Source organism: Erpetoichthys calabaricus, chromosome 1, assembly GCF_900747795.2.
Source record: "Erpetoichthys calabaricus chromosome 1, fErpCal1.3, whole genome shotgun sequence".
NCBI lineage: Eukaryota > Metazoa > Chordata > Cladistia > Polypteriformes > Polypteridae > Erpetoichthys > Erpetoichthys calabaricus.
In genome coordinates this window covers 260,288,353-260,302,299 of record NC_041394.2, presented here as the reverse complement: position 1 = coordinate 260,302,299, position 13,947 = coordinate 260,288,353, and the positions used below count along the sequence as shown (strand labels likewise).

At 36.9% G+C, this 13,947-nt stretch overlaps 2 protein-coding genes across 3 annotated transcripts in view; both read right to left on the bottom strand.

Annotated features, from left to right (window-relative positions):
- The window catches only part of cav2 (caveolin 2), a 516,729-nt gene that overhangs the window by 447,959 nt on the left and 54,823 nt on the right, over positions 1-13,947 (bottom strand). The gene's annotated exons all lie outside the window — the stretch shown is intronic.
- cav1 (caveolin 1) overlaps positions 9,784-13,947 on the bottom strand; it is a 28,014-nt gene continuing 23,850 nt past the window's right edge. For both annotated transcript variants that reach the window (XM_028814508.2, XM_028814516.2), the window contains exon 3: positions 9,784-11,876. In XM_028814508.2, the coding sequence (XP_028670341.1) occupies positions 11,535-11,876 (342 nt within the window). In that variant the 3' untranslated portion in view covers positions 9,784-11,534. The remainder of the gene's footprint in view (positions 11,877-13,947) is intronic.

Sequence of the window (13,947 nt, the reverse complement as noted above, 5' to 3'; positions counted from 1 at the left end):
ATTTCAGTGAATACCAAGTGGAGGCAAGAGAAAAACTTAATATTTGTTGTTTCAAACAGTGGTATAAACAATAAAGGAAAGTTGATCGAGTGACATAGAGTGTCGGAGAAACTCGAAAGCTCAAGTTCACAAAGTCGCACAGTGCCCGAAATAAAAAAGAAGTTGTCAGATATCAAAGTCGCCGTGAAAAGGACAGTCGTAGCCCATTGTCTGAGTGTCATATGACAGCTTATTAGGGTACAGAGAAAAGAAAAAAAAAATAGGGACATAGTGAGAAAAAAGCTCAAAATGTTCAAGTTTAATCTCGAAATTTCCACTTTAATCATGTAGTTTATTTTGTCATTAAAGTAGAACATCATAAACTTCATCTTTAAATCGTTTATTGTACTAGTTTCTCAAATCCCATCGTAATTAAAGTAGCACGTTAAATGCTTTGTTTTGTATGTGTTCTACTATGTTCTCTATGTGTGTGAATCACTACGTACTTCTTAAACGGGCTTTCTCATCATCCAACTGGACAAAGAATCCATTACACAGTCAGCTCTGTAATAGATGTTAAGCCATCTGTAAGCTTAGAACACCGATTCTTCAAAACTTTTAAGGAACATTGAAATATTTTAGTAGTACATGTTTAATTATTCTATCCATCTATCCATCCAGTGTCGTGCCAGCCCCAGCAAGAGTACAGCGCGAGGCAGGAACAATCCCTGAATGGGGCGCCAGCTCCTTGCTAGTGCTGCAACACCGTGTTCTCACATGTTTAATTATTAACAATATAGATTATTTAAATTATGTTAACATTTTATCTGTTTAATGTAATGAACATATTTTTCTGCATTTCATCTTAAAAATGATATCGTCATCATATGTAAATATGCGCTTTATAAAGTGGATGATATGGACTGATAATATAAATATTATAACTGCATCACAAGTTTACAGTGAGGTGATTGTACTAATAAGTACAAACAGTTCTACAAGCAGCACTTGATGGACTGGTTGAATGCATTTATAGTTCTTGGGATGAAACTGTTTCTGAACCGCGATGTCCCTACAGGAAAGGCTCTGAAGCGTTTACTGTTTGAGAGCAGTTCAATAGACAGCATAGCTGAGGCAGCATGTGCTTGATGCTGTATACCGATAATTCTCTTTCCGATCAGATTGCACACTCAGATACAGTGGGATAAATAGTCTGAGTGGTGCATCGAGAGAAACAACGCTAAAGCAGCTATGGTATTTGGAATAGTTTGGCCATTCCGTGGACCATTACAGTGATCCCTCACTATATCACGCTTCGACTTTCGCGGCTTCACTCTATTGCAATTTTTTCTCATACACGCTTACGTCACTACGCATGCGCTTTCTGAGAACTTTTATCTAAGCCCTACGATGGATCCTAAATGTGTTGCTTTTTCTAAGCCTTCTAACAATGAAACTAAGCGCCGGAGGAAGATGCTTACCATCCAGGAGAAGGTGAAACTCTTGGATATGATCAAAGATGGCAATACCCTACAAAAACCATATGAAAAGACAGCGCCAGCAACTGCCTATCAAGATGTTCTTCAGCCGCGCACCCAGACACCCACTGCCTACTCCTAGTACTCCTTCAGCGGAAGAAGACAACGACGCACCTGCTGAAGATACTGCACCACCTTGTCACGCTTGGGTCACAGATTTGCACAGAGGCACAGGAGGTTGTAGAAAAAAAAGAACTTTATACAAAGCACTGCAAACAAACATTTGTCTCTTTTCAAAAGTTTAAACATTCTCCATGACAAGTCAGAGATGACAGTTCCGCCAGGAGCAGAGAATGTCTGAGAGAGAGAGAGAGAGAAAAACAAAACAACCAATTCGAAAGCTGAGAGGCGCTGCACAATACTTTTAAGTAAGCGGAGTACCGCGTGAGAGGTTTATCGCACGTTATAGCGCAAGTAAGAAGGGTAAGGAGCAATGTGAAGGTAGAATGTCAGCTGTTTCAGGAGTTTTCCCAGGGGCGTCTGTGTCCTCTGAGGGTGCGATCAGTGCTCCAGCTTACAACCTGAAGACTCTCCTACTGAGCTCGTGCCTTCATAGGTTAGTGGTTGTGTGTAAGAACTGTGTGTGTGTGTGTAATTAAATGTACAGTACAATAATAATAATATATTTGTAAATAGGTTAGTGGTTGTGTGTAAGAACTGTGTGTGTGTGTAATTAAATGTACAGTACAATAATAATAATATGATATTTGTAACGTCTAATATGTGTTATTTTCTCTTATTTTGTCTAATATATTGGGTAATACGAGTGTAATAGTGACTAAATGGTGTTATTTCATGTCTAGAGGGCTCTAATAATGTTAAAAAAACATATTTAGAAGGTCGTAAACAGGTTTTCTATACTCTAACTGCGAAAATATTCAATTTCTAAATAAAGAATCCTACTTCGCGAAAATTCATTTATCGCGGTAGAGTCTCGAACGGATTAACCGTAATAAACGAGGGTTCACTGTATATTGTTACAGGTTAATTACAATCAGATGCCTTAAACTAATAAACAATATGCTGTTAATTTCAGTGCATATGATAAAGCCGCGTCAGGGATGTGGATCTAAAAAAGAAAGGAACTGGAACAAAAGTACTGCTTTGATGCTGGGTGCTGCCAGTTTGCAAAACCGAGTGGAGAACTTGCGTACGCCAAGCATTTAGCTAGCATGAAAATGTGCGTGGCTTTACCACACAGAACACATTAAATGTATGATATTCTAACTCTCTGCATTTAGAATTCTTAGATTTATACTTGATATCACTTTTTCATGATGAAATGCATTACACTATGTATGTTACATTTTACAGATAAATCGTTAATTTCGTTTAAATAATGAATACTGTTGATAATTACACACATGGGGGTGAGACGGTGGCGGAGCAGTACTGCTGCTGTCTTGCAGTAGGGAGTCATGGCGCTGGTATTCCCTGCCTGGAGTTTGCATGGGTTTCCTGCTGATTTTCCACAGTGTGCTCCAGTTTCCTTCCAAAGATATGCAGATTTGGTGACACTAAAATGACGCCAGTGTATGTGAGTGCTTGAATTCACCTTGCGATGAGCTGATGGCCTGTCCAGGGATTGTTTCTGCCTCGTGCCCAATGCTTGCTGAAATGGACACATCCCTGGATTGATGGATTTAATCACTAAACATCCTTTTCAGAGATATTGTGGCAAGGTGTCATCGGAATTTAGTGGATGTTCCAAGCAATTCACAACACAGTGAAGCCGAATCTGTTCTCACCGTGATGATATCTCGCACTGCCACCTGGTGGATTCTTCCAGATTTATGTCGTAAGTATAAACAGTACAACGCTTGTGTAGCAGTAGCGTCCGCTGGAGCATGCGTCACGTCCTGTGAAGTATAAACCTGGCCTATGAGGGCAGTGCAATCACCAATGATTATCATAGCCTGTCTAGGATCTTGTGGTTTACGGGGAAGTGGTGGTTCCCAAAAAAACTGTCATGCTTTCAGCCCAAAATTTTCAATTATCAATTGTACAATCAAGCCAAAAATATAACATGATTCTATTTATACTTTTCCATATCCACGTGACCAGGCATGGAAAAGTGTTAAATTCTTGATTGGACACCGTGTCAAAAATTTCTGTTCATGATGAAGTGGATAAAAAGACTTTTTCAACTTTGAAGATATACCTACTGTATATTCTGAAGTGCATGCTTCCCCTCTCCTTTGGTCATCAGTGTTTTGTGGTTACTTATAGTTTAGTGAGTTATTTGGCATTGTTGATAACCCTGTTCAGACACTGAACCCATGAAATTCTAAGCCTAACCATTCCAGAAATGTACTGGAATCTGCTTAGTCAGATGCCAGAATGGTTTCTGAATCAATTTCTGAGTTCATACATAAAGTTCCAGTTAAGGGAAGGAGATACTGGAAAGTACAAAAAATGTTGATGACCTGTGACCTTTTTTTAATAAGAAAATGGGTCGGTGTCTCTCTCTCAAGTTACACAAAGTTGCCATATGAGGAGTTTGACTACAGATGTCTTTCTGCAGACTAACAGAGAACTGTAGCTATTTGGAAGGGAAGAGCTAGCTTGATAGGATGGGAGGAATATGTATTATAATATGGATTTTCTTTTATTACATAATATTAAGATCAAGGCTACTCCAACAGACCAGAGGTCATCATCCCACAGCTTAACAGAGTACAGCAACCAATACAACATAAAAAGTCTCCAGGCAGGTTGTGATGGTAGTGAATGAGTGCAATAATAAATTGCAATAAATATCTATGGAAACAATATGACCTCACAAAAATATATTTTGCCATAACTTGGTGGATTAAATGGAATTTGTTATTTGACTTGCTACTACAGGTGACAGAGCTGGATACTTATTGCAAAGACAGTTAAAAATAATTCAAAGCAAATTTAAATGACTGATATCTGAATTACAACTCTGTACTGGTATAAGCCAACAAGCAGAAATGCCTTATCATATTATGGACCTGAATAAATGTCTACTAAAAAGAAACAGTAAAAGCAATAAATTATTGTACTCATTTAAATATGTCATCCTCAATCATTCTTCCATATTCCCAAGAACCGCAATTTAGCTGCATTGCATAATCTGCATTTTTTGAGAAGACCCCATCTGTGGTTGTTTTTCATTTCCTCTCTATTTTTCTTATAGTGTGTGCATACATCGCATCCCAGTAAGAGCATAATGCCAAGTGTTGTTCTGTTTTGTGAATTTAGTAAGCACAATGTTGCCAATGGTACTGGCACTTTGAAAAACGACAAAAAATATAATGCATTGTAACTAGTTTGGGTCTGACTTATGCTCACATGTACTAAGTACAATTAAATTCTTATATGTATGCTTGATCTACACACCTCCACTCTCCATCAGTGTTAATCTGGCTCCATAGGTTGCATCAAATACAATAACACAGGGTACAATTAGCCAAAACTAGTCCAGGCCCAGGTGCCCCCTAAATGAACTTGTCTCATTATTCTCAGCATCTTGTTTACAGTCTGCCTGCATGGATTCTTGCAATTGGCAGCACACTGCTTTTCACAATGTTTCTATACGATTTATATTTGGCAGTGCTCTGCATTTTGCAGTTTTTTTGTGATTCACATTTTTTGCAATTTAATATTCTACAAGTTTTACTAGGTATGGGTAAACATGTTTATAGTTCACGTGAATCTGCAGCTAAAATGACCAGGAAGGTGATGACTTTATTGGAGAGAGTATCACTTCTGGATGAGATAAAAGCAGAACATTTCTTCACATCTTTGGGCTGTAGATGTAATGTAATGTAAACAAGTTCATGGTTTGCAATATTACATGGATGAGCACATGCACTGAGACAGAGCTAATTTAGAATTCTCAGTTCACCCTTCATGCACTTTGTGAATCAAACTGGAGAAAACCATCACAGACACACAATGAGAATGTGCATACTCACGTACACGGTGTCCAGGAAGAGGGTTTTAAATCATTATGCCTATGGTGGTAAACAACCAAAAGTGTGGATTGTATTTAGATAATGGCTTGATTTTTAAGGAGATTTGTCTATTAAGTTGGACTTTTAATGGGTATGTCTTTATTGCCTCATTAAGTGAGACTTTTACTAAGTCTACCGATGGCATTTAATGACTTTTAATGAGTATGGCTATAGGGTATTGCTAACCACCACAGAGCATTTTACAGTTATATGTTTGACATTATGAAGAGAATTTTGTGTATCTGAGTACTGTTTAATATTTCATTTTTTCATGAGGTCTTGGCCTATATCTCCCACAAATAATTAGGCATGACTGTATAGGAAAAGAATACTTATCAACACTAAATGAGTAATGTAAAAAATCAGACTTGTTTATTGCAGCTAATTATACATTTCAATTTGAGAAGTTAGTATTTTAAAAAGGAGGCCCACATTGCTGTGAAATTTCCATCTGCACGTTTGACCAAAACGCAACAGGCTTCCACTGTCCTTGTCAGGTGGTCCGAATTTTGTTCTGTTGGTTATGTCTAATAACCATTTTCTAAACCTGCTTATAATAGAACTTTACAAATTAATAGGTAGTTAGTGGTGAATGTAACTTGCCGTGTTTCCTGGTGAAATTAACGCTAACCCTCTTTTCGCAAGTGTGCAAAAGTCCCGTTGCAGTGTCTGTTGCATATTATAGTGCTTATGCGTGAGCATGCACATAATTTTAGCTTATGTTCCTCCTGAAACACCTCACTGCCCCAAGTCTGTATGTTTCCAAATGTGTTTGACTAGTTGTCAGCCTTGTGTTCATCTTTACTCATGTAAGTTATACATTTTATTGTTAGTTCCATTAGAGATACAAGGCAAGTTTTCTTTATGTTACAGTAAAGGCTGTAACAATGTTTTATCAAGATGTTCCAGGCAGCCCTTTAGGTCCATGTGGATTCAGTTTAATATTTAATAATGTATAAATAACTTTAAGAAAAGATATGTGTTTATTAATGTATATGTACTACTAGGAAACAGACATAGTAATCACTATGTAGGTAGCTACTCATAATGGTCCATGACTGTAGGGTTTTAAATGCATTTAGCAACTTATTTCAATGTCTCTGCTAATGACAACACATCATAACGACCTGTTATTTCAAGCCTTCATCTGCTGACCTTTTTGGGTATAACTGATGTATAGCTTTCTATGGACATGTATTTTTGTGACTGTCTTTTTATGTTATTGTATTTGTTCTGTTTTAGAGACCACAAACATGCAAAACAATATTCAAGTTTATAATGACATTACAACAAATCCCTCTTTTGACTATAGTAAGCTGTTAATTGATTCATTTTATTGAAACTCTGCTCTGCTTCATCCATTTTACTGAGGATTAGGTTATGTTATGCAGCTTTGTGAAACAGACTGTAAACTTTTTTACATGTGCAAGTTTTTAAATGCAGAACTCACTAAAAAGTGAGATCCCACTTTGGCCAGTGCTAAAATTTATGAACATTGGTAATGTTGCCCCCCACTCCAAACCCAGCAAATTCCTGCTGCCTACATTGGCATTGATTTTTTGGGTTTCCACACCCGTTACAATCTTTCTCTCCGATACCACATATAGTCTGTATTTGTAGTTGGATCAACCACAGCAGGCTTGCAAAATTTTGTGGAAATCGGTTCAGCCATGTTTGCATGACTGACAAACAAACAAACAGCTTACAATTTTATTTATGCAGACAAACCTTTGACTGTGGTCTGTAAAAGAGAGCTCAATGGTGCTGTTACTGACCTGCCTCTTAGACTTGAAAGAGTATGCTCATCACTCTGCGTAGATTCCACTGTGTATGCTGTTTTAGCAAGAAATGAAAGTTGTCTGTTTTGTTTCTAAAAATAAAGACCAATTTTATGGACAACAAAATCCTTTACTGCAGTAATGTATTTTTTTTTTTTTTGCATAATGTACATCACTCATAAAGATTAATTTGACACAAAACAGAGACTGTGAACCAAACTGTGCATAGATGTGTCTAGAAGAAAATGAATTCCACAACTTTCTCCTTGTTGTAGATAGAGAGCAGTTCCTTCAGTTTGGAATCTGTCCTGATATCAGATATCTCACATAGTTAACCTTAAAACTCAAACCTCTGTAAAAGTATCATGTTAGTTGCCAGGTCTATTATGATTGAGTGATGCACAAAGCCCAAGACATTGTACTAGGATCTGGTATGTGAAATGGCTGGGTCCAAATTTCAGTAAGCATTTTAGTGTAGTGGCCAAGACATTGGACTTAAAACCTCAAGGTTGCTAGTTTAATTTCGACCAGTGATTCACTGTGTGATCCTGAACAAGTCACTTAACTTGCATGCCTTTCAACAAAAATCTGTAAACAGTGATAATGTAAACTGAACTGGTAAGCTGCTTTGGGTAAAGGTGTCAGTCAAGTGTAAAATAATATTAAAATGTTGTAGAATGCTGGACTCCAACTTTTGAAGACTTGCTGTCAATCTAGGAATAAACTTCTGGGATGCCTGCATGTGTGTTTATAATTTCTTTAGCTTTATAACATTCACATGATTGGTGTATAGGGTGTGCATGTGGATGTGCAATTGTTTTATGACTTTGTTTTCACTTTCTAAGAGTGAGACATCCTAAAATTTGTATTCTGCATAGTTTCTCCACAACACTGATCTTGATTGCTCTATTTTTGTAGCTTTTTTGGAGATAACTGCAAAGGACTACAGTTGGTATCTTAACTGTCAAACCATAGGCATTACATTAGAATCAAAGGCAGACGGCTATCCAGAAAATAGTTAAATTTTTGTAATAACAATTTCATAATTGGGTTTGTGACTGGGATAGACATTCCATAAATAACAGATTCCGTAAACTGAATCTGATGTCAAACAAGACTAGCAGTTGAGGTCCACAAATATCTACAACGTAGAAGTCGACAGACATTTTATTTCATTAATGTATTAAGGGGCCTGTTTTTCCTCGACACTCCTGTGCCAAAACAGTTTGTCGTCGTCTATTTGGCTTTCTCTAATTGGAATGCACTCTTCTGTTTCATCTGGAATGCCCTATCCTTGCAGAATAGTTAAATTGTCTGCATGTTGATCTCCGTTAACCTTTTGCTGAGTAATTAGTCTGTTGGCTATAAGCCACTAGCCACATTTGTATAGTCACCAGATTATCTGTAGTGTGTAACGCTTTCTTTTTCAATTCTCTACACTCCAGTGCCATGCCACATCCTTTTACTTAACACCATGACCTCTTCTACAATTAACAGTTTTTACAATATCAGTATGTTAAGAGTGAAATTACTGAATAAACATATTAAAATAAACACTGGTGATCATACAAAAGGTTGAGTCTTACTAACAAAACATTATAAAATAACTGCTTATACTTCAGAATTCCTATTATCACTCGACCCCTGGGGTTTATTTCGATCAAATGGTGTTAAATTTGCATATGAATGTTACAATTTACTCCTTTAGTTTTGTAGAAGAATTTAACAACAGAACAACAACAACAGAAACCAAAGACTACAAAAACATGTCTTACAATATTTTTTATTTTATTGTGCTCAGCTTTATAAAAGTTTTGCAGTAAAAGCAGGAAGAAAGAAATGTTTATTAGATATCAAAAATATTCGTTTTTTATATGAATGGTGCATTGGTTCAAGCACTGTAAGCTATAGGTTATATTTCAAGATTGCTATTTCACCCATTACTCAGATTTATTCAAAATCATGAATCAGTGATGAGTGTAAAATTGTATTTTTTAGAATCAGAAATTACAAAAGATTAAGCTATATTCTATATACATATATAGGTATCAGTTCAACAGTTTACTTAATGTAAATGTATGCTCATCTTTACTGGCACCACCACACAATGTTCTTGGACTTGGAGACTTTGTGACTCTAAGGGTGCACTTTCAAGTCCACCCAGCCTGTTCACATTTTTATTTTTACTTATGTCCAACTGCATGTTAGTTTTTTATGATCATCTGCAGTCACTAACAATATATCTTAAGGTTTGCATTCAGTTTACAGATTCATTTATGGTACAGTGCAATCCTTCAAGAGAGAACCGGAGAATTAATGCTCTGGCACATTCTTGCCATTGGACCAAGCAGGAGTCCAATTTCTAAACTTGATAATATGTAACAGGCATTGTGAGTTACCAAATAAAGAACTTCTGTGAGAAACGATAACTGTTTTACAGGTTTAGTAGTAAATATATAAAGCTTGCGTCACTTGCTGGAAGACAGTCTCACTGAGAAAGAGGTACAGAGAGAACAACAAGAGGGAAGGAGTTTGGTTCGTGGCGCAGATGTAACCATTAATAGACGAAAAGCTTCTCTTTTGAAAGAAGAACTTTTCAAAATCCAGTATGAGCATCTCCTTTGCGGAGAGTTAGACAAATATGGGTTTAATGAGGGAGTCCCAAGTTAATGGATGCACGCAGATAAACTCACGTAGGAGCTTCTTTAGTATTTCTATCCTTATGAGCACAAGATGGATACTAAGGGGCTCCGTTATGTCCCTAATTGTTGAAAAGTGAAAGATAAGTGGAACTGAAGGGATGGCATTTTAGAATAACCCATTATCTGAGGACACAAAACCAAGTGATCCCAAACGAAGACAGTAAAAACAGGCAGCAACACTTAGATTTGGTCTACAGAAAAGTAATGGACATACAGTTTCTGGATAGGAGTTATTTTGAGAAAGGTCATTTAAAGACATTTATCATTGTCAACCTACTCAACATACCAGGCATATTTTATTCATATAGCTAGAGGTAAGCAGTACTTATTTCTTTCTGTACTATCTGTGCTTTTTATTACGTGCACATATGAATCACCCTTTGAAAATGCTGTTAGCCTGATATTGTTTAAATAAAGTATGCATCATGCCCTACCTAGCATTGCTATAAGGACAACTCGTCACTAAATATCTGTGCATTCATTTTCAGTACTCCCATCTGGGAAAAGCCTGAGTGTCTTCTAACAGCATTAGGTAGGTCTAAAGCAGGAAGCAGCCCTGGGGTGGGACATAAGTCCATTACAGAACATGATCACATGCACTTCTACAGTCATTGACAATGGTCAGTTTAGAGTCCCCAATTAACCCTAACCTGTGGGGTCAAACCATTCCAAATCCTCACAGGGAGAACCTGCAAACTCTACATAGGGAGGGAACAGGCCAAAATTCAAACCAAAGCTCAGGAGCAGTACTCTCCACTGCACCACCGTGCCACCCTATATATATATTGGCATATATATATGTATATATATATATATATGCACAAATTTGGTATATATTGTATGTTTTAGTAGTGTTATTGTTAAAAAGTAAACTACAGCTACCAGTGAAATACAGGAGGGTTAGATAAATGTTAGCTATTTACTATAGCTTGATATTCCCTATTTTTCTCTACTAGGTCACAGATGTGTTTTAACCGTCATTGGAGGAATTGTGCACATATCATCAGACATTTTCACAAATCTGCAACACATATAAGTTTTACAGCATAACAGATTTTAAACAATCCTGAAAAGGGCACATGCTAACTCAGTAATGAATAGATATAAAAGCTTGCGGCAGAGCTGGCAGCACAATGCAGGCAGAAGAACATTCTGCTCAAAGCTGCCAGTCTTGCCATGACATAATTTTTTGCTAACAGCAGCAAAATGACTCTCATGAGTAAGCTATCAAAGTGAACGTAGCATTTTTAAAAATTTTTGGTCAGATATAACAACTATTAAACAACAAACAGCTTTTTGCACATTGTAAAATGACGGAATGAGTGAAAAAAAAACTGAGCACAGTCTCACAGTGCAGACTGCCCAGGAGAACACAGGTCGGCAGTTATAAACGACATAATACAATCTGATTAAGCTATTTTTTTTCCAATTTCTGGTGCCATTGTTCATTTAATTCTCACTGGAAAGCCATAGTGAGCTTGTTGCATCCTCAAGTGCCAGTTGGCTGGTAAGTGTGCCCTGGTCCTCTCCACTTCAAGGATGGATAGGGACTCATTACACTTCCTTGTTCATGGAGACACGGATGCTGCTGAATACCTTCCCCATGGCTTCAAAGAAGGGGTCGCAGAATGTGTGGATGCAAATGGAGTAAACTCTGCTAATGCACTGAATATCAATCAGGAAGCTCTTCACACATGGTACCACCGCCCATATGTGGATGAAGGACAGGATGGCAAAGTATATTCCCCACACCAGAGCCAAAGGGATCCCAACGAGAACTGTGAGCAGGCGGTAGCACCAATATTTGGAAACAGTGAAGGTGGTAAAACTCGCCTTCCAGATGCCATCAAAACTGTGGGTACCTTCAGGTTCTGCAATCACATCTTCAAAATCCACCTATAGAAAGAAAAAAGAATGTGATCAAAATATTAATGAATATCTGTAAATGGATAACACGTCAAGTGCTCTTCTTATACTACAGAAATAAAGTTTATTTTTGGATCATTACACTTGGGTACTGCCATTATACTTAAAGTACTACAGTGTTAGAAACACATTAAAAAAAAATCAGAATTCCGCTTCAGTCCCATTTACTAATCAGCATAGAATAACCTTCCTAAACACAGTAATGTAAAGTATTTAGTGTTCTAACTGCAAAAGATAGAAAAGGCTACTAGAAATTTTGCTAGAAAAGACCTGTATGATGTGCAAACTAAAGACTTCACCTCCTTGCCTAGGCTTAGCCAGGGGGGTAGATTTCATATTTGAACCCCACTGATATATATTTTATGACAGTTCCAACTGATTGATCATATGTGTGTACTTTCTCATTCAAAAAGCAAAACTCATTTCTTTAGAGAATGCCCAGTCCATCCCATGGTGCACATGGTCAACTCCTGTTATTCTAGATGATGCAAAGTCACCATTTAATTTAATGAACACAACTTTGGATGTGATGAACGAGAGAAGAGGCACAGAGACACAAGCAGAATGGACAAACAAAAACACTCGAAGTGACCAGGTACAGCATGGTTTGTGGAGTTGTAAGGTGCCAGAAATTTCAAACTACAGTACTGGGGCAAAAACAGGCAAGTAATTATTTTTAACAGTTGCTGAAATTATTGTAAACAAGTGAAATATTTACTACATCTTTAGGTAAGCAATAAGACTGTGCTGACCTAATGATTATGAAGTTGGCTGAGAGTACAAATCCCAGTGTACACCTCCTGTGTGACCTTACTGGCCTTGGCTCTTCTCCACCTGTACAAATATGTAAACTGGTGTACAGAAAGAATTTCAGGGCTGAATTCTCTCTGAAAGAAGCAGGTGCAGAGTTTGCTTTGTTTTAAAAAAGCCGATAATTAGGAATTTCAATTGAAATTGCACTATTTTAGGCATGATGACTTGAAATCACTATTGGTTCACCAGTAACTTGGGTGTTAAGTTTGTTCTTAAGAACGAAAGGAATCTCACACATAGTAAAGAGTAAAACAATATCAGAGAGAGAGCAATTGTTTTCATTTAAGTGAAAAAGCATATAAAAAACAAATATTTTACAGTTTTGGTATTTATTCCAGTTAAATTATAAAGAAATGACCACAAGAGTGGTCAAAGCAAGACACATGTAGCAGGATTAAATGAGTATTTAAAAGCATTACCTGCTTATTCAAATAAAATAATGATTAATTACTTGGATATTTGTCTTAAAATAGGCCCTGCATCACTTTAGTGAAAGAAAGAAAGAAAGTTATGTAAAACGTCTTCCACGAGAAAAGGATATTCCAGTATGCCAAAGGGAAATATAAAGGATAATAATGAAATATGTCATTGAAAACAGCAAGAAAGCACCCAAAAGCCTGGTTCAGATGAAAAGACCAGTGCTGTATAACAGAACAGACTTAGTAGTTTTAAATCTGCCACTTCTATACCTACTGTGTAGTGTAATGCTCATCTAGTTACTCTTTATGGTATATAGGTTTCCTCCCTCTTCCCATAAAAATTAATTGATGGTTTTAAATTTGCTCAATTTAACACAAATGGATAACATGCCTTTTTCTAATTTTCTGCTGATTGCAATTATCCACTAATTAAACATGCTTCCAAGAAATTAAATAAGAGGTTATGTAGACAGACTAATCCATACAGAAACATCAAACACTTTGTGTCTGTATATTCCTACTTCTGAGAAAGAAGCTGCAAATTACATGGGTGAGATGTGCAAATCAATTAAATAACACAAGCACTAAAGTGAACTGATGCTTAGAGGTCCCCTCTTATGTTAACAGTTGTATCCTTGATTGATGAATAGGCCAGTGGTTCCAAAACTCAGTCCTGGGGACTCAGTGTAGTTGCAGGTTTTTGTTCCAACCAACGCCTAACTTAATTGAGTGAACTGTTATTTGCCAATTTCAGTGTTATGGGGTCAATGTAGAAATTACAAAACAAAGTTTAGTAATTTTCTATTAAA